Source organism: Miniopterus natalensis, chromosome 14 (assembly GCF_054644295.1).
Source record: "Miniopterus natalensis isolate mMinNat1 chromosome 14, mMinNat1.hap1, whole genome shotgun sequence".
Lineage (NCBI taxonomy): Eukaryota > Metazoa > Chordata > Mammalia > Chiroptera > Miniopteridae > Miniopterus > Miniopterus natalensis.
Window position 1 is genome coordinate 55,084,778 of NC_142094.1, and position 27,955 is coordinate 55,112,732.

The 27,955-nt window shown below is 45.5% G+C and overlaps 1 protein-coding gene across 1 annotated transcript; it reads right to left on the reverse strand.

The window, feature by feature from the left end:
• Positions 1-3,633: 3,633 nt before the first annotated feature.
• On the reverse strand, positions 3,634-27,637 carry GLRX3 (glutaredoxin 3). Its single transcript, XM_087824006.1, has 11 exons — positions 27,550-27,637; positions 22,125-22,233; positions 16,690-16,764; positions 15,645-15,846; positions 10,498-10,670; positions 10,205-10,266; positions 8,108-8,165; positions 6,530-6,582; positions 6,143-6,182; positions 5,967-6,059; positions 3,634-3,882 (listed from the first exon to the last, which is right to left on the reverse strand). Exons 1-11 carry the CDS (start codon positions 27,624-27,626, stop codon positions 3,832-3,834), a joined length of 993 nt encoding a protein of 330 aa, XP_087680132.1. The 5' UTR covers positions 27,627-27,637; the 3' UTR covers positions 3,634-3,831.
• Between the last annotated feature and the right edge of the window lie 318 nt (positions 27,638-27,955).

Consider the following 27,955-nt stretch of genomic DNA (forward strand, 5'->3'; position numbering starts at 1 on the left):
GGAGGGGAGGGCTCTCTGAGAACACCCAGCCTCCTCCTAATTTTTCGTTATATCACACTTAGTCCTTTATTGAGACACAGGGCAAGAGCATAAAAGATTTTCAACTCCCGTAAGAATGTCGTTTCCCTTCTTCCTGACTTGCAAGTCCAGCCCCCAGGCTCGGTGCCAAGGCCGCACCTGAGGGAGGCATAAACCCACCCACACAGCAGGCACCCACGTGCCACCCTGAGAAAAGGCACGCTCCCCCTCTGTGGGTCCCTACGGGAAACCTGTAGCGACCTCAAATAAAATTTGATGTGTTAAGATTAAATAAACTATCTACCAACGATAAGCCTTAGGGTGACGGGGCCCAGCAGCGCCCTCTGCAGTCAGGCTGCTGAGCCGGCCGCTTCGTTTGAACACGGACGTAAAACTGCAGCCCCACAGGCCTCCCTCACACGGGCCCAGCGCCGGCCGGGGTCTGGAGAGTGACTAAGGCGCCCAGTCCTCCCACAGGCGGCGTGGCCTGAGAGCGGGCACGGCACGGGCGGGCAGCAGCGGGCAGGCGGCCGCGCCCTCTTCACCGCCCCGCTCGCCCCGAAGCTGCGGAGCTCGCTTCCAGGCCTGAGGGCTGTGGGTTCCAGACACCGCTGGCGAGAGCCCCGAGACGCGCGCCCGGGGTCCCGGTCTCACCACAAAACTTCCCTTTGAAACCCCCCACTTCAGTGTCAGGCGGTACTAGACTTTTCGGGGTGATCACTTCATCAGTTGTACAAATATCTAATCACTAAGTTAAACACTTGAAACTAATACAATACTGTATGTCACCTGTAATTGAAAAAGTAAACATTTTTTTAAAAGATTGAAGAAGGAATTTGCTATTTTGGTGAATGAGTCATCAGTAAGTTAACTCCCATCCGTTCCGAGAACTCAGCATCTGAAATACGTATAAAAAAGTAAATTTACCTGCAAAGTACCAAATTACTTTTATTTTTAAAAGTTTTCGATTTTAACAACTGTCAAATTTAAGAAAACTGATTTTAGTTAAAAATTAAGTTGGAAACCAAGCTGCCTATTTCCAGCACAGCTCTGAACCCCCGACCGGACCAGGGCCGGTCCCTCCCGCCCGGGTCTCTCCAAGGAGCAGGGACAGCTCCCCACCCAGCGCCGCATCGCAGCTGCTCGTCACTCGGCTCCTTTCCGTGACTACAGCGCAGTTTTCTTTACAAGAAGTTATTCAAATGAGACTTTCTATTATAAAAATATGCTTAATGTGTTTTAGAAATCCTCTCAACTTTAAACTCAGTAGGATTGAACGCCATTTTGTAAAGATTTAAAACGGTAAATCATTTTCCTTCATTCTTGACTAAGCTGATGGTCAGTCAAGCTGGACAGCAGCAAGGACAGTGCAGCCCAGCAAGGCCCCCCCTTCCACCTGCTGTCCCCACAAGGGCAGTTCCATTATGAGAGCAAGTTTCATAGCCTCCTACGTGGCTTTCTTCAGATCAACACTCGGACCTCAGAGTGAACAGGTCACGAGAAGGGACACACTCTGGTCAGAGCCAGGGCCCTAGGCCAGAAGGCCCTGCACTTCTACGGACAGGCACACTGGCCACTTGACCCGCACACCCGATGGGAAGGGGCGAGCCTCAGGTTTGGGACAGAAATCCCCGCTCCAGTGCTTTTAGCTAAGCCCTTGAGCAAACTTATGTCCCCGAGTCCTTTACCTGCACAATTCTTAGCTCCTCTCCTTGTCTTTTTCTTTCCAGTTTTGGTTGCCAAGCAAAATCAGAGTTTAAAAGAAGAAGCCCACCCTACAGGCCATTTCCCAGTGAACACCAATCCCCTACAGACCCTCCCCTCGCAGGAAGTCCCCTCCAGGCTCCACACCCAAGAGGAGACACGGGTCCCTCTATCCCCACATGAACCCCCACTACCCCCGACACCCACACTCACTAGGGCCCTCCCGCCACAGCTCCCAACAGAGCTCAGACCTGGGGCGACAGATGATGTCCTTTCCCTGCTGACAGCCTTTCAAGCGCTGGGAACAAGTGTGTCTCTAGGACCCGTGCACTGGAGAAAAGAGGTCCATTCCGACGAAATGTTACCACGAGGGCAAGCTCCCTGTTAGAAAACCGACCGGGGGTTGCCAATGGAATCTGAGGTTCGGTTGGGTCCAAGAATTGCCTTACTTCGAAAATATACCCAATAGATATCACTGCAGTTTCTCGTCGGGCAGGAGTCACCCTGAGGAAGGGAAGCCTGTCCCGGAAGCACAACGCAGCTACACCACCAGAGCGCAACACCTCTGCCCTGAACAGCGGTCCCCAGACTGGAGGTGGGTGCTTATGTGAAGACTTAGGCATTTTCTTTACCTGAGCCTGCAGTAAGGAAGAAACTAGCTTATCAAACCTGTGATAGCAAAGATCTTGTTACTTGGGATAAGGTGAGGTTAAAAGGTGACTTAGCAGAAACCACCACAGGACAAGATGGCACTGTGGACAGAGCAGCAGGCACACGATTTAAGTTTGGGAGAAAGTACACAAGTGTGGACTCTCCCCCAGTCACCCATCCTGAAGCCAAGGCCTTAATGAACCTGCAGTTACAACCCCATTTCCATCTGCATTCTAAAGTTTTTGCTTCACAGACAATGCCCGAAGGAGCCCCATCTAATTACACACAGTGGCAAGAAAATCCACCGAGACGGCGTCCGTCTCCAAGCAGGAAGCAAGGCCACGTCCACCTCTGTGACTGTGCAGATGCCCTGTGTGGCCGCTGCCTCTTTCCACAAACAGCAGGGAAGCAGGGCCTGGGGCAGGGCGAGCCTTCTCTGGAGCCCACCCCTTTCCAGTCTCTTACCTCAGTGGCTGACTGTTGTGCTCTTTCCTTACCACCAGCAGGCAGCTTTGCAGAGCCCTAACCACCCAGATCAGTAGGCTGGGAAAAGTTTATGACCTTAACAGGGCCATAGGCATCCAAAAATCTAAGCAGCAGGGAGGTGAATTCAGCCATCCGGTTAATGGCATGCACGACAGAGGCCTAATGGAGCAACTACTACTTAAATACGCCAGACTCAGGATCAAAAATGCTGTTGACACTTTCATGGACCTCGGGATGTTCTCAACCTATTTAAGGGATACATCAATACTGTCCATATAGTAAAATAAGTTGTGATACTTAAACTGACAGCACCCTCAGGCTGTGTCCCGGCTGCCCCCCCCCATGCTGTGTAAAGTGCCTGCTGGGCCCGGCTCCAGCAGGGCCGCTGCGTCTGCACTGCTCCCAGGAGCACACCACTGGGCTCCCTGAAATGATCCTGAGTCGCCCTGCACCACCTCCAGTCCCACCAGTGCCGGCTCAGCAAAGCTGTCAGAAAACAGGTTCATGTGAACTTCTCCACGCTGTAAAGAGGCCTCTGGCCAGTGAGGGGAGCCATTGGTCTGGTCTGTGAGCGCTGTAAACATCGTGGTGGATCAGACTCCACCACCCTTCTCCATTTGCTGAGACAGTCTGTTCATAGCTGCTACAAGGAGCCCACAGGTTAGGAAAGAGATTTAAAGTGAGTTCATTATGGTCAGGTCACTGTAAAGACATACTATAAAGACATTACAGTTGAATATCACTGTAAAAACATACTTTTTTTTTACACGATGGTTTTAATTGAATTCGAAGATGTTTATTGCATTCTGTTTTTGGTGGGAAAACGTAACATATATTTCTTTAGCACAGCCCGTGGAATAGAGCGATGGGAGGAAGCCCTTCCTCCCCGAGTCCAGGATGGGGCCTGGCCCGGAGCTGTGTGGCTGTAACTAAGTATTTCCTGCACTAGTTGGGCAACATGTGTAACATTTATTAATTTTCTCCTTTCAGTGTAGGCAGCAATTCACCGTTTTCTTTCAGTTCCTAAAAATAAAAAAGAAAACAGTAACATGTACACATACATGTAGAAAACAACCTAACTAGAGACTGTATCTGCATCAGAGAACAGAAAGACACCAGTTCACCAAACACTCTAAGTATGAGGCCACACAAACCATCAGACGACTGTCAGGTTACAAAATTAAGGTAAAAGGTTTCTCTAAAGCCAGCAGACTGTTTAGCCTTAGTGAATGCAGCAACTGGGACAGACAGTGAAGCCTCCTATTTAAACAACAGCAATGACAGATGGGGGAGGAAACCAAGTGACTGAAGGAAAGGCAGTGAGGTGTTACTGTCCACACAAACGTGCACACAACACCCGCTGCCCATGTCACTACTCCAACCCAACCTGGAAAAGCAACAGCACTACTGCGTAAATATAAATGTAAAGGCCAGAAACCAAGTAAGACATAGTAATTCAGAAGCATTTTGTGCCTATCTTTCAGAAAATTTGGAATATGGCCATCAAGTGTAAAATGTGACAAAAAAGGGTAAGATTTTCTAGTTTAAAATATTAATTTGATGTCACATGTCAGGTTCTTACGAAGCAACCTGAACATCAATCAGTAACCCCACTCGAGCTCATCTCTGGATTAAACCCAGGTGGGTGCGATCCTGTTACAGGCGCTCACAGTCCTCAGTGATGTCTTGGGATCTGCTACCCAGGAAACAGCACTCTGCTGCACCTAAGGATGCACATGGCCGTACTGAGCACACGCCCCAGAAGGCCGGTGGCCTCAGGTAGAATGTGGCCTCAAGGACTTCCTGGATGTGGCATCGCAGACAGCTCGCCTGCTTCTTCAGGTCTGTGACCCCTCCTCTGGTGACGGGGACGAGGCTTCTCTCGGGCTGCTGCACTAGAGCAGTGTGCTGGTCGGCATGAGTCCTGAGACACAACAACTGTCCTCATGGGCAATTTAAAGGGCAAATGGATCTAAATACTCTGACTCTCTCCAAACTCTGCAGGAGTAGGCTCTTCAGAGCTAAGGTTAACTCACTGAGTCCATGTTAATCAGTGGCTAAGGTCCTCAGGACAGGAGACTGAGCCACTGACTTACTAATTCATTTAGCCAATCACCCATTCGACAGAAAAGCCAGCACAGACCCCCTGGAACATAACCGATGTCTTAACTGAACTACAGATGAAGAACCCACTCTTCAAGAAACACACCAAACTGCCGATCCAAGAGCTGTTCCCAGTTATCTTCCCAAAGAACAAATTTCCAAACATCTATGTTCTCGGCAGGTAAGCATAAAGTTATATAGCGAACACCCTGCTATGTACCTAAGAAGAGGCTGCCCGAGCAGCGAGGCTGTAGAATTAAGTGAGATTTATTGATTGTATCTTCCCAGGAGTCACCGATGGCTCAGGTACAGGCTATAAACCACTCAGACAAGAGCAGGCTCGAGAGAATTTGGGGTCTGAAGACTGTTGTGTCTTACAAAAATAAAACACATGTATAAAATAACAAATACAGATCTCTTTCTGTTGCTTCCGGGCTATTCAAAAGCTACTAAGTTAGACTTTTTTTTCCACCGGGAGTAAGATTGTTTACTAGAAAAATGCCTCCCTGGTTTGCTTGAACAGTGTGATGTCAAACCTGGAAGCCAGCCGGAGACACCTGCATAGAGAAGAACCAGGAGAGCAGCCTCTGCATGGGAAGGCCACGTTTATAAAACCTGCGACCCACAGCACTGGTCACGCAGGTCAGCCTCAGCCTTTTTCACATTACAAAGTGCGAGTTTAAAACTTTAATCTCCAACAGAACTAGAAGCAGTACTACTGGAGGGGCTCCCCGGAGGAGCAGCCAGTGTCGGGAGAGGCCCCACAGCAAGGGAGAGACTAGCTCAGGTGAGCGGTGAGGACAGTCTGACACAGCAGTGGCAGTGAGATGACAGGCCATGACAGCCCTAGACATGGTAACACTGGTATAGCAGCGACTGGATGTGAGGCCAGAAGAGAAACGCAGCAAGGACAGCCCGAGGGCTCCTGTTAAAAATGAAATTCTAATTTGCCAGCATGCCCCAGCTCTCAGCTGCTTAGGGCGCCAGATGGGCTGGGACCTCACCTTAACGATGTCCAGCCCGCCAATGAGCTCCCCTTTCACATAGAGCTGCGGGTATGTTGGCCAATTGGAGAAGGTTTTCAATCCCTGCCGAACCTGTGGAAACAAAAGGAGCCTGAGACCTGCCAATCAGGCCCGAGCGCGGACAGACAGACAAGGGACATCAGCCAGGAACTTACGTCTCCGTCTTCCAGAACGTCGAATGTCTCAAACTCAACACTGCAAAAAGGAGAAGCGCTTTAACAGGCAGCTCAGTTTTACACAGACACTGTAGCACCTATTCGTGCTTTTAAAATACTCAAGAAAAGTAAATAAACCGTTTTGGTGGTAACAAAATTAACTGTAGAAAAACAGAAAAGATTTTACTTCTTAATCTGTCACACACTACTCAGAATAAGTCACCCCAACACACTTATGTGAGCTAGGGTCTGGCACTGGCCAGAACGCTCCATTGTAATCGAACATGAAGCACTCACAGAGCAGAACAGCAAGAACGAACAGACGGGAAATACAAGGTACAGACGTAACTGAAGAGTCAGAATTTCTCAAACAGAAGACGTACTTACCCGGTACTATTTAGTATTTCCAGAATCTGTTTGCTGAATCCACACTTAGCTTCCTAAATGTAGAGAAAAAAATTGAAGATGTGCTACTTTTCCACACGACCCATGCATGGCTGCCCCTACGGCTCTGCCGTGGGCATGGACAGACCTCCCAGGGCCCCTTCACATCACAGGGCAGTCAGACAGGTGAGGGTCCAGAAGACACCTGGCACCCTCCCTGCAACTCCAAGTACTGACCCCCCAGACACCATCCTAGACGCACAGCCCACAGACTCACATCAGTCTGTCACCATCGGGAAGGTGTGTCCAGTAGCTTCTAATCTTTGTGGTCGGAAGTCCCTCCGAGTAACCCTGATACCCTCCTGAGACGTCACTTACACAGAGGATCTCAACATTCAGCATTTCTGCCACCATCGTCACTTTCCTGCTCCACTACACCCCACTAGAGATCCACACTTCCTGAGGTTATGGAAATCTCACCTTTTTCAGGCATAGGATCCCGAACCCCATCAATCCTGAGGACAGACTTGGTACCCACAAACATCTTAATGACGTTAATAATTATGTTCCCAAAATGCACAAAGACTGTTTGGGCTTCCATAAAAAAGTGTTTTGAGAATAAAAATAATCACCAAAAAAACTACTGGGTACTATCAGTTCCACTACTTTGTTTTAATACATGTACAGTGCACACTAGTCAGAGAATCCAGGTCCTTACCCAGCGATCATGTTGAAATTCCCATGATCACCTTCCTAGTCATACTGCTTTCATTATGAGTTACATTAACTAATTCCATACATACACTAGCTGTTCCACTGTATTAGTTACATTAACTTCCACACGAGTTACCGCGACCTCGTTCTGAGACGCTGTGAAGCATCTGCCATCTGTTCACAGAAGGGGAAAGTGAGGCTCTGTGAGGCTGTCAAGGAAGCTACAAGAACCCCTGTTACAAACAAATGTGGCCCTGACATCAGAGGAGCCACAGGACAAAATGGACTTTAGGGGGAAGTCAATGTATCGGTGGTTCTCAACCAGTTAGGGGCAGGCCCTTTGAGAATTTGATAAACATTAAGAACTCTCTTTAGAAAAAGACAAATATGCAGTTACAGAAAACTGCCAAAACCATTTCACTCATTTATCAAACAAGTACTGAGCACACAGGAGGCAGCCAGGGTTTACTTGTCTGTCCTGGACACTTCCAAGGATGGTCTCCAGCTGCAAACCCAAGAACCATGAGGTTCCAGGACTCAGCAAGCACAGTGACCAGACTGCACTCTGTGGATAAAGTCATGGTCATGACAGCAACTCACAGAGCAGGGAGTGCCAGCAGTGCTGACCAGTCAGCTGACAGAGTCTGGCCACAGAAAGAAACGCACCCCACTGAGATGCTGAGGACACAGCCAGAAAATGCAGATGACTTGGTTTGATGTCCATAAGCACCAATTAAGGCCCAGATAACTTCCTGGTACCTCCGCGGCTTCATTAGCTAAAGCTGGGAAAAAGACAGTAAGTGTCCCCTTGCTGCAGATGTTAACATCAAAAGAAATTACACGCAAAACCATTTTTGAGTCCTTTACCTGTTTGTTTCCTTTCATAAAGAGCATCACAGAAGCTTTATTTGTCAGTACTTTGAGCCTAAAGAGAGAAAAATGACATGGAACGGCTCAGCTCAGTTATTAAAGCCCACTCTCGCTCCGCTCAGAACGTGCATGCTGAGGGGGAGCAGGAAGATAGTTCACAGCTCTTAGTGGCATTAAACAAGCAAATGCATTGACATTTTCCTGTATCTCTCTCTCTCCCTAAGCTGCTGTAAAATACAATATGGCTTTTTAAGGCAACAAATGTTCCTTCAAGTTGCAATTTAAGCCCATCAACTCAGTTCTAAGAAAATAATAATACCCAATTCAGTAAGGAACTGTTCAATCAGGGGCCCATCCAGAACCTCCAGCACTCCATCCTGCGCGTTCCCTCTCATCCTGAGGCTGTGCACAGCTCCGCACACTGAGTGCGCACATGGCTACCCAAGGGGCAGCGCTAAGTCTAGGAACACCACTAATACTAGCTGCTAAAATCAAATGCTCTCAACTTAACTTCAGGCTGGAATTTCAGGCAATCTTTCAAACATTAGGAGCTAACTTGCTATAAGAATTTTCACCATCTGCATATTAGCCTAGAGTTTAGAAACAGATCTCAGAACAGTTAGCGTGAGGACAATGGCTGCTGATGACCCTCTAGGCCGCATGGTGGCCCCCTCACCATGTTCTCCTCCTGTCCCTGTCTCTCTGGATCACTCATGGCTCCAAATCTCCTCAAAGAATAAAGTTGTCATAAATGGAAGCGCAAGTCGTGCACTCTCAATACAGTGCTATTAGCTAATTCTCAAAAAAACAGTAAGAAATAGCACGATGCTGATCCCAATCTCTCACCTAGTAACTACCACCTGGATCCAGGGAAGCAAACAGGTCCCTCTGTCCCACTCAGAGATGTCACCAAGCCCAGGAATTCTGGCTTCTGCACTTTTCCCACCAGGAGCCCTTTAAATTATTACCCAAAATACAATGAACTTCCTATACAATTCTAGACAGTCATCCATTGGTGCCTGACCACAGGAGACACAGGTGGATCCAACAGAGAGCAAATGAAAAGCAAAGACAAGCAGGACACGACCACAGCAGTCTGAGGCCACACAGCCTCCAGGGCCACGAGGAGAGCTCAGGAGAGGACCCTGGAGTCACAAAGGGACGAGCAGCATCATTTTCTTACCAAAAAGGCAGGAAAGGGTGTAAACCATTTGAGAAAGTGCACCACTTAAAGGTCGGCTTGACATATATGAAATGCTATTTATAAGGATTGTTTTATTAATCAAGGATAGATAAATCAGGTGTTCATTTTTAAACACTTAGAAATTCTCAAAATGTTAAATGGCAACAAAGGGACAAGAGAAAGCTTTATCTTACAATCGGAAGCACCAACAATGAATGCCTGATGCTGTTACACATCAAAAAAATTCCTTTTTAAACCTCTACATTAATTCATATTTATTGCAATAAAAATTCCTTTAAGTCTCCCTATAGTCCAAAGTCCAAAATTTCTATAAGATAAAATGTCTAAAAGCTGATTGAGATGCTTCATAAAACGAGTCGGAAGGATTTTACAGCCCGAAATCTCCCTGGATGTGAAGTTCTCGTGGTCTGGAAAAGCAACGAGAATCTCGTGTGTGTGCAGGCACCACATACACAGCACTGGCTGTCCCACTCCCACTCCAGGGCTCCAGTGGGACAGTGACGGCAGCAGCACCAGGGCCGCATGTAGGAAAACAAAGAACCAGGCTTATGCCACGAGCAGGACCGGTGACCAAAACCTAGACATCAAGACAGCTGAATCCTGGCTCCGAAATGCACAGAGACAACTAAAACTTGGTCGTCCCATTGTGGCAATGACATTTCTATAAAACAAAGAATATCCTGCACTTAATCATTAAACTGACACAAAACTTCCCCCAGCCTAAATCAGACCTTGCCGAGTTAGCGTGACTTGTCTGACTGCACACACAGAATGCTGACCTTGGCATACAACACAATCTCTGATTTCTGTATGAAAGGCAATGCAAAACTGAGAATTTAAAAATATTTTTAAAATAATGACAGACTACTTAAAACTCTTAAAACACTTACCTTTCCTCTAATTTGGGGGCTTTGGGGCAAATTGTATCTAGTTCTTCAGATGCTTCCAGCTCCTGAAATAAACACATGTGCCCATTGAAGAAAACGTTTATAGGTAAATCCTGGTCACACCCTAACAAACTCCAGTCACAATCATCTCATCAGAAATGCTATGTATATGTTCCAGACTCAGGCTGGCAAATGTAGAGGTTCTTGAGAAATTTACACTTTAAACTTATTACAGCACTTATGAAACTACACTCTACGGAAGACTCTATACCCGGTACAGACTTCCAAATTCTAACCTTCACAATGTCAAGTCCTCCAATGAGCTCGCCAGAAACATAGAGCTGGGGATAGGTGGGCCAGTTGGAATAGGTTTTGAGGCCCTGACGAACTTCTTCATCTGAGAAGATATCGAAACTGCTAAACTGAATCTTATGTTTGTTGAGAATTTCCACCATCTGCTTGCTAAAACCTGCATACGGAAAAAGAAAATAGAAAACTTAGTTTCTCTCTCGTTCATATACATACACACAATTTTGAATTCAGAGTACATATATCTACGAAACATAGATGCCTGCCTCTATTCTGCCAGTGATTTAATAAGCATATCTGAATAGTGTGTAAAGAGAAAACAAATTCCAAGAACACCTTATCTAACGCTAAACCACATACCACATGTTCAGGTATGATTTAACTTTTTCATACACTTGTGAAATTTTTTAAAAAATGTGTGTGTTTATCAAAGTTCCTTTTTGATATCAGGCACATTTTTTGTTGTAAAAGAAACAGTACTAGTCAAAAAGCAAAGCCTCAAGCCCTGCACCTGGCTCCATCCACCCAGGGGAGTCACAGGTAAGCCCTAGGCAGCCACCTCCCCGACCTGTCCCGCCCCATCAATCAGGTGGCTGACTTGGACACTCTGGACAGACCCTCCCAGCTCTGTTCTGTGCATCTATGAGAATCAATACTGGGGGAAGAGAAAGCTCTACAGTAGTTATTTTTAACCACTACTTGACCACACTGGAAATCCAATTCGGTTTGGTTTCTATTCCCTGTTACTATATCCCGTGTAGCCACCCTAGCAGTTCTCAATCTTTACTACTCTAAATAGAAGAAATTAAAAATTAGGTGAATATGTTCTGTTTTGTCTAATATGGGTACTTCCGTACACTGATTTCAAAGCTGCCCCCTCTGCTCTTATATATGAGCTGTCAATAAGCTGAGGGTGTTCTTTCTCATCTGGTGTCATAACTTGACAGTTTCTTTTTTCAAACTATTTACATTCCCCAAAGTACGTTATGTGATTTTCCCCTGCACCCTAGTGACCATCTCATGCTCCATGATTTTATTATACTTTGGTGACACATTTTTGTTCCGTACTTTTTTGACATCATTTTCTTAGGATGACATTAGTGCTGAGAGTAAGAGGGTGAATATCGGTCTTTTATAATCTATTAGTCTTGTCTGAAAGGGGCTATTTTTCTTTCCGTAAGCTAAGCCTTCCCAACTGTTTCCAGTATTCGGGACTCCTTCACACCCCACCATTCTTCTTTTCAGACAGTCCTAAGTCTCTGGAAAATTTAAAACAGATTTAACAGCATCAGCAATCATTTGTAAATAAAATAAAATCATAAAATTGAGTATGAGGTTATTTCAAGAACAGGCTCTACTTGATGCCAGAGGACAGCACCTTTCCTACTAAAACGTGGCTCTATGGTAAGCTCCAAGCACCTCCCAGCCCATAGCTGGCTGAGAGGAAACACGGTACAGGGCGGATAAACAGGTTTACCGCTGCGAGGACACAAACACACAGCTTATTCTTGTATTATTATTTATTAATCATTGTATTATTTTCCATATGAGCAACTATAAACCTACTTTTGTCTCCCCTGCCGTATTTATTTGTGTAGAAGCTGCTTTTCCTACAACTGAAGTGTTAAGTTCATGTACAGCCTGAAGTAAACACTGATTCTGAAATTTTTTATTCATCCGGGAGTTCATTAGTAAACAGCTAACGGCCGATTGCTGACAGTTATTCTGCTGCCAATATATTAACTCATTTCTACTGTAACTGGCTGAGAGAAAGCTTTGTTTTAGCTTTAGGCAATTACATGCAGACTAGAAAGATTGATTGGTAGTGTTTCGTTTTTAAGGGTTAAAGTGGCAGACTGGAAATGTTATGCTTAAGGATAAAATAGTAAGAAGGCTTTATTCTAATAACAAAATATTTACACACCCTTTTTTAAAGAAAAGTGCATGCATGCAATAAAAATATTTAAAAGTAGAAAACCATGTTTAACTGCCACAGAACCACTCTTTCTACCCGTAGCCATTTCCACCGCGAACGAAGCCATGAACAATGAGCCTAACTGCCACGTTTCATCACTAACAATGAAACCCTAAGAACACTCTGAACCTGCAATGTTTTTGTGTCTGACTTAAAAAGTAAAACCCAATTACATGACTCTCACTGCAGGAGAAATTTCTGTACTGTGGTCAAATACCTTTCACTCTGTTAAAAGCGTTGTTAACTGAAATAGATAAAAGAATTCCCAAATAACTTAATTAACCTGCATGTCTGAGGATTTAACATTCTGCTTAAAAAGATGTACATCTCGGTGCTTTTTAAAGATCTCCCTAAAACATGCGGGCCCTCTCTGTCTGTCCCCCTGAGGAGCACAAAATGAGGATGATCTAATCCTGTCGACTGAGACCCTGTCAACATGTCAGGCTCACAACACTCTACAATCCTGTAGGCAGAGCCCAAGGAAAGGTGAAGTCGACAGAGGCATAAACCAGGCAGGGGCTAGGCTGAGTCCAAGGAGACTCCAGGGTGGACCCGGGAACAGCTTTCAAGGTTTCCTCAATACAAAATTTAAATGTTATTCATGTTTCCTGATTAACTGAAAGTGAGGTGGGGACCAGCTAATCAAAAAGCAAGAGTAGCTCTACTCCACCAAAGGAGTCAAAAGGAGCCATGGGCACTACTGACGGGAGAGCTTTCCAAGTGAATTCTGTGCAAAACACAGAGGTACCAGCCACCCGAGTCCACGCAGTCAGCGGCCATTGCGCTTACAAAGGAGGCTCTGCCCACGCTTCATCTCTAACCCACCAACGGAAGAGCAAAACAATTTCTCACTAACCAGGCTCAGGAAGGAAGGTGAAAGTCATGCACAATCCTATAAGAAAACAGTTTAAAGATAAGAGTGTGTGTCTCAGTGCGCACAGAAAAAGGCAAACAACAGGAGCAGGGTCAATGAAGGAAGTAACAGGGCACAAATAAAAGCACCTTCCAATGAATCCTTAGGCAGATATTTTATTAGAGACTGCCAGCACTGTAAAATGATCTACTTACTATATGGGACAGAAAGACATGTTGTAACAGAAACCAAAGTATGGGGAAACAGAAAGCCTATTAAAAATGTAGTTATAGGTACTTGAAATATTGGGGAAACACTCTGTCAAGTATTTGATTGTCCAACCACTATGCTGTATACCTGAAAGGAATACAAAATAATAATATTGAATGTCAACTGTAATTTAAAAATAATTTTTTTTTAAATGTAGTTATAAAAATTATAAAGAATAAAATTAGTACTTGGAATGAAACTGTAAAATCTTTGATATCTAAAAATCTTTTAATTCCCTAATTAGGTCTTTTATTACCTAAATGTCTATAATATCATGCTTTCCAGATTGCTCTGAAATATTTTACAGCTTTTCTTATTCTAACTTATTTGTACAGTCTTCTAAATGCCACTCAGACAGTTAATATAAAAATGGCCATAAATACATCATAAATTCAGTCTAATTAAGTAAAAGGAAAGCAGGAAAATGATTATTTCTAAGTGAACTGAAAAGGATTTCTGAGACTGGCTCCAACCTTCACCTCTGCCAAGGAAGAAATGAAGGCACAGGAGGGTAAATGACTTGCACCTCGAGCTATCAAGGCAGGTGGCAAGGGGCAGAATCTGTCCTCACCTCTGGTACCTTGGTTACCTGCCCCAAGCTTCAGTTAGCCCACTTGCCAATTTCATTAGGTTATCATTCAGCAGAGATGGAGAGAATGCTACTGTTTGATCCAAGAGAAGAGAATATTCTATTGGTTTTCCTGTAGGTTCACCTGTCTAACCCATCACACAGGTTCACCCACATTTTGCAGCCAGATCTGCAGCACTCCAGACTCACAGAGGGACTGGACTGATATTCTAAGTCCTGTTATTGTCAGCACATAAAGTACAAGAAATGACTTTCATGCCTGATGGCAGAAAGTAAAGCAGTGCAACCTCCATTGAAAACAAAGCACCACCCAGAGACTGCCCGTGGCTCTCTGTACTAGCTCTGAGACAGACCATGTTAGCTTCAGTACATAAGTAGCTGGCCACCTGACATGTGAATATCGGCAAAGAAATTCTGCAAGTAGAACTGAGAGATAAAGAAATGATTTTCTTTAGAATTCATATTGAAACTTCACTTTTAAACTAGAGTTTTCGTGATTTAATATGTAATTTACTAACCGTATAGGGAAGAATTTACAATTAAATTTATTTGGAAGCCTGGCTATTTCCATAAAGTCACCCTGGACAGGCAGCAATCCCATCAATAGCACCTATCTTCACAAAGCCCCTCCTGTGCAGTTGAAACAACTGCTCTTAGAGTCTTAGCACCATCCAAAGGCATTAAATGCCTGATTATGCAGAATACTGCTGTACTCGGCATAGTACAAAGGAAACAACATAAGCCCAATACCGGGGGTGGAGGGGAGGGTCAAATAATTGTAAAACTTACTTAAGGACAAAATCACAAGCATCTATGTGGTTCAGAAAACAAGAGTGACTATAAGACACAGAATTAGGACTCTTTAAATTAGCATAAGCTACAAACTTGAAATGACAGCGATGGGTGAATAACACAGTTATCAGATTCTGAGAGGCAAGAGGACAGGCAGCAGTACCCAGGGCAGACACAGGACACTAGCAAAATCCAGTAACCCTGCAAACTGCTGGCCCTGGACGTGGTAAAAGGAGGCTGCCACAAAGGAGGGGTAACTGTTAACCATTAAGTTAAGAGAACAGGCAAAAAGCCTATTCATGGAGCCAGCAATATGCAGTTGGAACCTAATCCCAACTCTGCCCAGGAGACAGACCATGGGCAAGCTGAGCTGCCTTCACATCTTTGGGTTACTTACACATACAACAAAGGTCTTGAATTAGACTACTTCTAAGATGCCTTTTGGTTCCAACATTCTGCATCTGTAGTGCAAACTAATTCACATCACCCAATTAATTATCTAACACCCCTGGGAATTAGAACCTTTCTGATTTTCTGGAGGTATCTGAACCCAAGCATACGATGCATGGCACAGCATGAAAACAGCGTGAGCACCTCGTCTGACCCATCCTGATGAAGGCCCCTTTGTTACAGGATCTTAACAGCAGCATCTTACCACAGCGCGGCTCCTGCGGAGTCCCTTTCATAAACAGCATGCAGGGGGCAGCGTGAATTAATTTCTTCAGGCGAATGTTGAGGTCTTCTTTGGGGTGCTCACTACCACTGGGTGGGAGGGAGCCCACAGATGCGTGTCGCTGAACTTTTTTGGTCAACTCTGGGGCATGTGCACCATCTAACTGGTCAATTTTCTGAGAATTCTAAAGTTAAAAAACTCATTTAGAATACGTGTGGCATTCTTTCATCACCTCTATATTTTAAGCTCCAAAATTATAACAAGTATGAATCCATAGTTCTAGCGAATTTTTAAGGGGTCAACACTATTATTGGAAAAGTTTTTAAAAACCTGACTCCAACTGCCTGCAATGCTTCTCAATCTTAGAAATAACTGTTCTTTTTTTTTCTTTTTTCTTTTTGGGAACATACTAGGAAAACATCTGTAAATTTTTCAAGTGTCAAATCCCTTCAAGTGGTTGATGTTTTTCAGAATGTGGTACAAACAAGTTTATGACACGTTTACATTTAATGAGACTCACTGTGCTGGCTGTAAACATCGCCTCTACATCTCAAACTCAAACCATATCAGAGACTCGCCTAAAACAGAAAGGACTTCCCCACCCTGGCTGGGATGGGTCCTTTATTAAGTATAAAGGAGGTACTGGGGACTGTGGCAACACCCAGGGACGCCCGAAGCACAGATCTGCACGGCTTCCTGAGGGAGTCATTAATCAAACCAGGACCAGCCCAAGGTTTTACTCTGTCCACACACCCTTAGCAACCAGCTTCAAACCCAGCGTGGAAACACTGTGGGTCTACAGCATGTTTCTGAATTGTTCTCAAGAAGCTCCAGTACTGGCTGCTGGACCTCCAATCCACTCACTTCCCCCCGGCCCCGGGCAAGCAAACACCAAGACCACAAAAAGGGGCAAAACCAGGAACAACCCAATGGGAATGTCCAGGGGTCAGGGGAGAGGACAAAGGACCCAAAACAGAAACCCCGCGGCCCAGGCAGAGGGAGACTCTTGTGCCAGCTTTCTTCTTACCTTGAAAAACAGAAAGGTGGGAACAGAGCTAATTTCATATTTTTCAGATACTTCAGGAACGGCTTCAGCTTCCAACTTTAAAATAAGAGAATTTAAGCTTGATTATAAAAAGTTCCTTTTAGACAACTTCGATATGTAAACCAGTTTCACATGCATTATCCCTTCAAGTAGTTGATGTTTTTTAAAGAGTGTGGTACAAAAGTTTATGACACATTTACATTTAAATGAGACTCACTGGGCTGGCATGTCATCCACTGAGTCTGCAATGTCAAAACAGGTTCAGAGGTTTTTATTTTGTTGCACATTTCAAAAGATGCCTGGAGGCTGTGAATAAAATTTTTGGTGCACTAGTGACCTAGTAAATTTTCAATCATATGCAGCTACTACTATATTGAAATCCATAAATCACTGACCCCAGTTATGTCATGATTACAGTGCTTATTTTCTGCCCACAGCAATTCTTGCTGTTTGCTCTATTGACTAATTTCAGGAGGCAGTACATCATGACTGACAGTTGCAGCCTTCTGCAAATTATGAAGCAAAAAGGAGTATTTCTTCAATAAACTATTGATGTCTGATAAATTTTACTTTTAACTCCTGCAAGGCTGCTGAGCACAAAGCAGATACTTTGCAGGTTCCTTGCTTCGGGTCTCTGCACCCATTTGAGTGCCTGTAAAATGAAATGACTGCATGCTTGTTAATTCCCCTCAACAAGACACCATGTGAGAGCTGACACCAGGGTTTGAAACACATTTAGTAACACAATTTCCCAGTAATTAGAACACAATTACTATAAAGCTATTTATGTAAGACTTTATAAACAGTGCACTTTGAAAAAAACTGACATATATTGTATCTTTCCCTCATAGGACTGTCAATGTAATATGAAACTTTTTAAAACCAATAAAAATCTGTATTTACATTATACCTGTAGGAAATAAAATTTATTGATAAATTATACTGTTAAAAGTTTTAAAAATATATCTACTGTATTTTTCCAAGACTGAAAGATTTCCACTGGGTTTGAAACACTATTTTTAGCTAGAGCTTTAACCAACCCAGCAAATCTACACAAGTGAATCTTGACGCTAGTGGGAGGCACAGCCATTTGTCTTGGGTGATTCTCCCCCTCAATTATTCTTGGGTGCTGCTTTACTACCTTCATTCTTTCTTCTCTAGAACACCCTTTTGAAACAATATTTTTAATTATTTTCATTTTTAAATGTATTTATGTGCAAAACGAGACACACTTTAAATCAACATCAGCTGTACAATAAAAATGAAAAAGAACAGACAAGACCACGCACGGGAGGCAGCTCTTCAGAACAGACTCTCATGAAGTGTAGACATGTCCGTGCTGGCTTCTTTCCCACAATTCCACAGTCAAACCAAAGAGCAGCAGAAAAGGTGACGACAAAGGGAGTTCATTATCTCCTGTCTTTCAACTGAGATCGAGGAGTGCCCACCACGCACTGTGGACTGGGCACTGGGCTCAATAAATACCCACCTTTGGTCTGACTGAACTCTAACAGCAAAGTACAAATCCAAAGGAGGGCTACACTAATAGAAACAAGATAATATGGTCTTAACCCAGAACAAAGCAGGTAGCATCCTCACGCATAAAAAATTACTGTATGCTTTGAAAAGCTGGTCTCTTCTCACATTACTCCTGGTTCCAGTAAGGTCCCTTACTGACCACTCTTCTGGGAAGTAAATGAGCCACCTGACATTCCTGCTGAAGGCGGAAGGACCACTACATGTGCCTCCCCTCTATGAGCTCCCCGAGACCAATCGCAATCAGACAAAGGCAATGGAGACAGACAAATCCTCCTGAGCAAAGGCCAGGAGTACCAATAAAGGCACAGCCACTCTCCAGAATATCAAGGGTATGTGAAGTCCAAAAACCTTTGCAGCACTAAAACTCTGGAAATATTTTTGTTGACTGTAAAACATGAGTTATAACAATGAAAATGGAAAAGAAACATACAAATATTTAATGATTATCTGCATTCAGAAGACACTGAAGATATCTCTGATGGACAACAGATAGGCCTTTCATGGAAGGCCTACTGAGTCACAAACCATGACAGGCCCTTTACATAAGCGTGCCCAGCCTACTTACAACCTGGACAGGTATGCAGCATATCATGTCAACTTCACAGGTGGCTAGGTACAGGGTAACTTGTCCAAAGACACACAGGCCGGCAGCCAAGCTGAGAAGCAAATCCAGTGTGCCTGACTACAAAGCCTGTGCTTGTTTCAATACGGTTAACTTTTCTACTACAACCATCAGAAAGGAAGATTAAATTTCAAAGCCAGGATTTTACTCATGACTTCAGGACCAACCAAATATGCACATTTCCAAAATGGACTACCACACAGAACGCCTTTGGTGGGACCACTTGCTTCCTGTACAGTGAATCTTAAACCTGGACCCTTCCCGAGCAGCGTGCCGTGGGTCTGTGGAGAAGGGGTGAGCAGAGGCAGGGGGTGTGACTACAAGATAAATCCAGAGGTGGGGCATCCTCTCTCTATAGTCTACTTCAATTTACCAGGGGTCACCAGAGGCCACCATGATACTAATGGCTTATAGCTATGATTTAACCCAGCCAGACAGGGTTCTGGTGCATTTGTATATTGACTCATTTAATCCTCACAACTATAGGTGCTGTCATTACACCTTTCTTATAGAAGAAAGTGGACCTGGAAGACGTTGGGTGACTTGGTCAAGATTACAACACTGTTGAGTTGTGGAGGGAGACAGTCTGGCTCCAGAGCCATGTTGCCATTTTACCAAGCCCAACAGTCACCCATTTTTGCTCATTTTACTGACCTTTCTGTGTCATTCAGTAAGTATGACCACACTGACCTTTCTCTGCTTTCTCTTCCCTCTCTAACTCGTAGACTCATCTCTGGCTTCTTCCTCCACCTCTGGCCAACCACTGAGGCTACACCTCCCAGGACTTGGTTCTGAGTCTGCTAATCCACTCACTCCCCTACAATGGGTTTCGTCTAACCCCACAGCTCAAAGTAGCCCCAATATGGCGATGACACCCACGCTGCATCTAGGCCAGACCTCTCCCGTCACCTCCACGTAAGCACTCAACATCGGCACGTGGATCTCTCTCTGTCATCTCCCACTAAACCTGAGTTCCTATCATTTAATCCATCCAGTTGCTCAAATCAAAAAAGAGACAACCTTGACTAATCTTATTTCCCTCATCCCTGACATCCAATCCATCAAAATATAAGGTCATCTGGATGCCCCCACCAAAATATAAGCAGATTCAGCCCTTGACATCAGTTCAATGCTCTCTCCTTGCCAGTGTCCAGGGCATCTCTCACCTGGCCTAGTGAAATAGCCTCCTAACTGGTGTACCTGCTTCTAGTCTGCACCCTTACCCCCTTCAAGCCATTCTCCACAGGAGCCAGAGTAATCGACTTAGGAATCGGACTGTGTCATTTCCACTGCACTCAGAATACAACCCAAACTCTACCACTACCCACAGGGCCACCTGGCCCTTGCCCACCTCTCCAACCACAAGTCATACCCTCTCCTCCTCTGCTACCCGCCAGCCCCATTGGCCTTGCCGGCCCCTCCAATAGTCTGCACCTGCTAACCCTATGCCTCAAAGCTCTCCCCCAGCTCTTCCAATGACTGTCTCTCTTATTAGGAAATACCACTAGATCTTGCAAATATTTCACTTCTCAGATGCTCACTGTGGAATAGCAACAGCAGTCTTTTAAATGATCCACCTCACAAACTCCATGCCAACTGCCTCTGCCCTCCTTGACGTCCAGTGAAAGAAAAACTGTGCCACAGAGCAAATAGCCAGAAAGTAACCACACCTGGACAAGTGACCCATCTACACTGTCACCCTCCCCGAGAACGGCAGATGCAGTTGGGGTCAGGTATCTCCGACAGATAAGGGCTTCCTGACCTTGGCTTGCTGAGACACTTAAGCACTTGAACAACTTAAAGTCTCACTGCCAAGTCTGGTACCAATGTGAGAAGTAACTGTAGAGTCCCGTTAAATAAATCATTCAGATGGCAGCTAGGAACAATGTGCTACCTAAACCAGTAACATTATACACATAAAAGCAGACTTACGACAATTACCATCATCTTGATTAATCTTATGATTGAAACGTTTAATCATTCATTTCACTTGTAATCGTTATCTTTTATCACTGACCAAACATGCAGTTTTAATGTCCCCTTCTATTATTTATACTGGACATTTTAGGGTTACATTCTAAGGTTACATTACACATTTCATTGGAATTTTAAATAAGTCCTTAAATTTTAAAAAGCTAGCCATTATATTCATACATGCTCTATCTGCATAAAGAAACACTGGAAGGATTCATACAAAATTAATACAAGCAATTACTTATGGTGGGACAACAGAGCTGACAGGAGGAAGCACGGTGAGGCTTCTCAGCACAGCTTTTCAGTTCTGATTTTTGAGCCATCTAACTGCAATACCTATTCAGAGCACACGTATCTATAGAGAAACTGTCTGAAAATTATACACCTACTGCACAAATGAATTAGCGCAATCTCTGTGTTTTCAGTTTACATAGGAAGTGGCACACAAGGCCAGCTGATGTCACTTTTAACTCTATCTACAGGTATATTTACCAATGTGTATTATGAACTCAAATTCTGGTTTTAAAAAATAAGGCTTGGATTTTTTGTTTGTTTGTTTGTTTTAAATCCTAAGGATACAGGCTTTTGAATAGAGGGTGTGCCCCTTTTGCAATAATTCATAGACTTTCAACTCATATTCTGGCCTCTTGCCTAAACCAGTACCAGCCCCAAATGATAGTGTTAAATGTACTAAACCAAGTAGGCCACAATGATCACGTTCCCAGTGCTTACCCGCTCAAGAGACACTGCAGATATGCAGCATGCAGAACTCGGTACACACACACAAAGCAAGAGACTGTCCAGCTTCCTTTGTCCTCTGCTTCCTGAGCAAGTTAGAAAAACCTTCGGGTTCTCCTGCAAGTCTGCCCAATCCAGAGAGCAACTCTTCCTGTCCCCCCATTCCTAGCACCTGCACCCCCTTTCTTCAGTCACTTTCCACATTACGCCTAGCTTTTCAATGAAATGTGTCTGTTAATATTTTTCCTCTATTAAAACCACAATTATCCACAGTAAGTGATCTAGTCTGCTTTTGCTCACAGGCACCCCCCCACCCCCATAGCCTATTCTGCTCTATACTGGTCCTGATCGTCCCACACACCTGTTAGGGAAAGTGTGGTTTTACACTAGCTGGTACTTGAGAAATGCAAAACTATTTTAAGATTTTTAAGAAAAGTTTAGTACAAAAATAAAAGATCCCAACCTCAACTATAAACATGTGGAATTCCTCTCTCACATTAGTTCATATAAACTCCCAAAAGACATGACACTGAACATGAAATACCTTCACAAACGAAACCTGGGGGTGTTCTTTGGCTAATTCTGCCATCACGTCGTTCATCTGAACACACTGCGGAGCCCATGGTGCCCAAAAATGGACCACAACGAGGGACCTGTAAATAAATAAAATGCCGTTTTAAAAAATCACGGTATCTTTGGAAATAAGCAAATACTGATATAGATTAAACTCTAGCACCAAAAGATTTTATGAGACCTGCCCAAATTCTTTTCATTCTGCTAGAATTTTGTGTATTAAACACAGACTGAGATACAAGGATCTTTTAGGTGAATTTTCAAGTTAATGATATTTCTTGAGTCACTACTTAGCTCACATGAAGTGGTTCTGGATAGTCATCCATCTCAACTAACAGTCATGTAAATCACCTCTATTTTCAGACCCTTAGGAAGGTGGAGACCAGATTTCTGTAGCTAAAGTACAATGTTCGTAAAAAACGACAGTAGAAGCATGACTCCTGTTAATGTTAGTATTTACCTTATTAACACAGTACTACGATGAAGGAGCATAATCGCAACCATAGGAACAGGAATAAAATGTTGAAAATGAAAGCATCCAAGTAGAAAACATGGAAAAAACTGAACTGCTTTTTACAAAGACATACTTTTTATATTATGCTACAAAAGATTTTCTAAAAATTGATAGTATGAACAGACTAATACTGGATTAACAAACTGTTGATGAAATTCTTAGGAATCTCTGTATATATCTATCAACTATTCTCATATAAAATTATCTTGCCAAAGATATCTTTAAGTCTATCCTCATATCCAAATGAAAAACCCTAGTTTTATAAAATTCTAAGTTCAAATATAATCCCCCTAACAAACAAAAAAAAAGATCTGAGAAATCAGAAAGGAAACGTGTTTTAAATATGTTACAAGCAGAGAGGAACCAAGGATAACTAACCTGTGGGCAAAGAAAATAATACAGTAAAATAGAATGGATGAAGTGCCTACTACCCAGTGTCAGGAGAATGGAAGCAAATGGAGGCACTGGGGTTTCAGAGGCAGGAGGGGTAGGATTTGGTGACACTGGAGGCACAGTCTAGAGCTGACTCTGAGTTTCTGGCTCAGCGACAGATCCTATAGTACAGAAGCTGCCAACCTGAGTGGAAAGGGAGTCTAATGGGCTGTTCCTGATGATCTGGAACTCAGGAAAGAAGTCTGCACTTGTTCTGCAGCTTCGGGAATCAAGAAATAGTCAGTCTGGCACCATGCACATCCATGCAGTGGGACAGAGGCCTGGTCAGAGCCTCTGGGCTCTTCAACAGAAAGCAGTAGGACAGGTGGAGGAAAAGGAGCCCAGGTAGTAGACCAAAGGTACAGCATGATTAGAGGGCCTCCCAGACGTCAAGGAAGGGGTGACAACCATCTGATGCAGCAGGAAGGACAACTAGCAATGGGGAGGAACTCCAGTGGTGGCAGGGCAGGTCACACTGCAGCGTGTAGATTGAAGATGAGGAAGTGCAGACTGCTAGAACTCTGCTCTTTAAGAGATCTGGCTGTAAACAGAATGAGGCAAAGGCAAAGACAGGATCAAGGAATGGGTTTTAATACAAGAAAACCTGGACAGTTTACTTTGTGAGGGGACAGGCAGAGGCTGAGGAAGACAGGGGTTGAGTGTGCGAGGTCTCAGAGGCCACAGAAGGGGAGATCTAGAGGAATTCACCTTGAGAAAGACTGTCTCCTCTGGATCAGAAGTAATGGCATCAATAATGGGTGAAGCTACAAATAAATGTACAGGTGTTGGGAGAGGGACAAGTAGAAGGAGGGCTTGGGAGATGCCTCTGGAAGTCCTGTTTTCCCAGGTAGCAAGGTCATTGCTGAAACCACAGATAATGACAAGGGCAGAGATAGGACTGATGCTGAAGGGAAAGCAGCCCCGGGATACACCAAGGAAAACGAGGAGAGCAGGAAGTTCTAAAGGGAGATCCACCTAAGGCAGGAAAGGACACACTGTGGGGCTACCAAGCAGTGCATTGTCATTTGTATCAGCAGAACTAGGAAGCTGCACTGTGCAAGTAGGTGACCTCAAGGTCTAGGGCAGAGAGGCCTGTGTGTCCTCCAGCACGGCTTCCTCTTCCTCTGGGGCAGACAGCTAGGCTGCATTTCCATCTTCCTTGCAGCTGTTCAGGACCCTGGATCTGCGTTCTGGCTGCTGGGATGCAGGTCAGAAGTGATCTACCTGGCCCCTCAAAACCTTCCCACGTGAGCCTCTGCAGGCTCCAGCCTCATCTCACAGAGACTCTGGAGTGTATACAAGGGGACCCCAAGACCTAAGGCATGATGAAATGGGAAGCAAGCCCCCAAATAATCCATGCAAGAACATTCACAGCAGCCTTGGACATAAAAGCCAAATCCTGGAAATAACCCAAATGTGCACAAACTGGAGAACTTGTTGTAAATTCATACGGTGGAATACTACTCAGCAATAAAAAAGAACCAGCTATGGAGACATGCAACAACAGGAATGAATCTCAAACACATACTGAGCAAAGCAAGACACAGGAGCCCGGAGTTGCATGACTCCATTTACAGCAAGCCCAAGAACAGGGAAATCAAGTCTACAGAAAGCAGGTCAGTGGTGAGGATTCCTGGGAAGGGGCTACAAACTTTCTGGGGCTCTCTACCCTTGTTTTAAATGATGGTTACTTGTGTGTATACAATTGTCAAAATTCATCACACCTAGCAATTAAGACCTGGGTATTTTATTATAAGGTTAATGCCTCAACTTTTTACCAGATTGAAAAAAGATTTTTAAGATCGTAATATTCAGTGATAAAAAGGATAGACTGATGCCCGGCTGGCAGGGCTCAGCAGCTAAGCATCGACCTAGGATCCAGGAGATCGGGGTTCGATTCCCGGTCAGGGCACGTGCCCGGGTTGTAGGCTCTATCCCCGGCAGGGGGTATGCAGGAGGCGATCAATCAAAGACTCTCTCATCATTGATGTTTCTATCTTTCTCTCTTCCTCTCCCTTCCTCTCTCTGAAATCAATAAAAACATATTTAAAAAAAAAAAAAGATATAGTGAAATATCCTGCTGGTTAAAATTAAACTGGAACTTTCAGAAACTTCTTACACACTTTCAAGTATCTATCCTATGAACATAATTAAAGAGACGAAGGTTTATGTATATGAATACTTGCCCGTTATTTTACATAGCAAGTACCTCTAAAAATATATAGTCTAACAATACAATTTTTAACAGTCATGTAACAAAATATTATAAAGCCATTAAAATCATGTCAAAGAATTTTTAATGGCATGGGATATGATTACATTTTTAAAAAATTAAAATAGATTACCAAACTTTTTAAGAGTATGAACCAACATGCAAAAAAGAAAGAAAAAACACACATACAACTTAAATTCCTTTACTATTAACATGGTTTTAAAGAGTACTTTCTCTTAACTTCCACATCTGAAATAGCAATGACTAACAGTCTGGGATGTTGGGAAGAGCAAACAAAAATATAAAAGCACTTGGAAAACTGAAGAATGATATTAATGTTAATTGTTACTTCACATTATCCATAATATTCTCACATTTAGATGCTTAACGTCCACTTTCCAATTAAGTACATAATACCTACTGTCATAAAGACACACACCTGAAACAGGCATGAATGCTGCCACCAGCTTGGACTATGCGGAAAAGCATTCTCTCCACCTTCATGGACAGCCCAAGTGCAGAGTGCGCCGTTTAAGGAGACCTCGGAGAAAGGCCAGGTTCAAACCCCTACTACTGTGGTTCGAAACCATTAGTGCTCAATAAACAGCTGTTTCTCTATTATTACAGGTGTTCTGCTCCTACCCTTTCTTATCTGCAGCAACCATTTTAAAACACTATCCTGTTAAATATTTTACAAATAGGCAAAACCTTAATTACTCTGCAAATGGCAGTTACTATCCCCACTGTGATTAGATTATTTAAGAAAAAAACCTTTTTTTCAACTCATGAAATTGTAAAATTCTAGAGAAGTGAAGATTTGGAAAGTGGGCTTTAAACGATTACACTAAGGACTGCTATTTAATATTCTCCCATGCTTCCATTTTCACAAAAAGCTGCAGGAACCTGTACCCTCCCAGGTGCCTGGCATCACGCCCTCTGTGCCCACGCAAACTATGGGAGTGGCATAGTGTTTCCTGCGTCGCTTCGAGGATAGACCAGTGGCAAGAATTCACCCAAAAGGCATTTACATTTTAACTTTTACCGACTGTGAGGACTACAGCATTTAAAGAACGAAACACACACACACACAAAATGGGAAACAGCAAAATCGTGCTCCAGGGACAAGTTCACTTACGCAGGGCAGGTCCACACAAGCCCTGCTCCTTTTGAGAGGCCGCCTCTGGACCCCCAAACCTCGCTGCTTTAGCGTGGGCGGTGGGATGAACCCCAAACCCCCTTTCATCACTGAGTAAACGGCGGTCCCCGTCCTTTTTCTTCTTGAACAATGTTCCAGGTGACCCTAAACTGTGCCAAAGGGGCTGTTCTGCTTTAACGCTCTTAACTTCATCACCCCCGGAGCGCGGGGCCAGCTCCGAGCGAGGCGGGAACTCGCGCCCTCCCCACGTCACCCGCGCTGGTCCACGCGGCTCCTGTCTCTCCGCGAAATCCCGCTGCCCCCGCGTGAGCCGAGAGCCCTTCCTGCCCGTGCGCTCCACGCAGGCGCCGAAGCCCCGAGGGCCCACGCCGAGGGCGCGAGTGCGGGGCGGCGCGCGTGACCTCCCTGCGCCACCTCGCTTAACCACCCCCGAGGGGGGCCCCGCTCCACTCCCTCCCGCGGTGAGGAAACCGAGGCCCAGCGTGAGCCCTGCCCAGGGTCCATCCACCTGGCTGGTCGGGGGCCGAGCGGGGGGCCGCTCGCAGGCCACCGACGCCGCAGCTCCCTCCCCTGTCGCCCACCAGCCTCCCCAGGCCTGGGCCGGAGGACGCGACAGACCCCCCAAGCCAGGTGCAGTAGTCGCCGCGACGCCCGCGAGCCCTGAAGGTCCGGGTCCCTATTTGTCCCCAACGCGGCCTCTGGGCAGCCCTGTGGGTGTCCTTCCCAAGGGAGACGAGCAGGTGCCCCCGCGGCGCGGACCCCCGCAGGCCTCCCGTCACCGCGGGCGGCGGGCGGCGCGATGGGGGCTGTCTCCGCGCCCCTGCCCACCCCGCGCTCGGTCACCGCGTCGCCGCGCCCGGGGTCCGGGTCTGGGCCTGCGCTGGAGGGTGGGGACCCGGGCCTGCGAGCGCCCGGCGGGCCGGGGTTGGGCCCGGGATCTGGGGTCGGGCCCCGCTCCTCCGCCGCCGCCGCCCGGAACCAGGGCCCCGGGGGCTGCGCCCGCCTCTCCGCCCGGGCCGGGCCGAGCCGTTCCGCCCGCCGCTGCCGCGACCCTCACCCCTCCCGCCCGCCGCCCCGCTCACTTGGCTCTGAGGCGCAGCAGCTCCTCAAACTCCTGGGCTGAGCCGACCGCCACCACCTCAGCCGCCCCCGCCGCCATGCTGAAGCCGCCAGACAGGAGCAATCGAGCGCCGGACGCCGATGGGGGCGGGGCCGACGGCGGCTGCGCGGGGAAGCCCCGCCCAGGGCCCGCCCTGCCCCAGGTCTGCGCAGGCGCCATCCGAGACCGGGCCGCCGGGGGCGGGGCTTCCGGCCGCGCTCCGCCCCTGAGCCTCGGGGGTCCTGGCTCTCCGGCTGCTGCAGCTGCTGCTGGGGCTCCGGGCCCTGTACCCTCCCTGCGGGTCCCCCCGCAGCTGGGAGAGGGTGTGCGAGTTATGGGAGTGTAAGTGAAGTCAGCCTGTGCATACCTGTACGATGTTGTCATTTTAA

Coding starts and splice junctions, on each gene's coding strand:
- GLRX3 (XM_087824006.1), bottom strand. CDS start 27,626: ATGGCGGCGGGGGCGGCTGAGGTGGTGGCGGTCGGCTCAGCCCAGGAG. Junction 10,267..10,497: donor GAGGACTTGACATTGTGAAG/GTTAGAATTTGG, acceptor TGTTTATTTCAG/GAGCTGGAAGCATCTGAAGA. Junction 6,183..6,529: donor GAAATACTAAATAGTACCGG/GTAAGTACGTCT, acceptor TCCTTTTTGCAG/TGTTGAGTTTGAGACATTCG.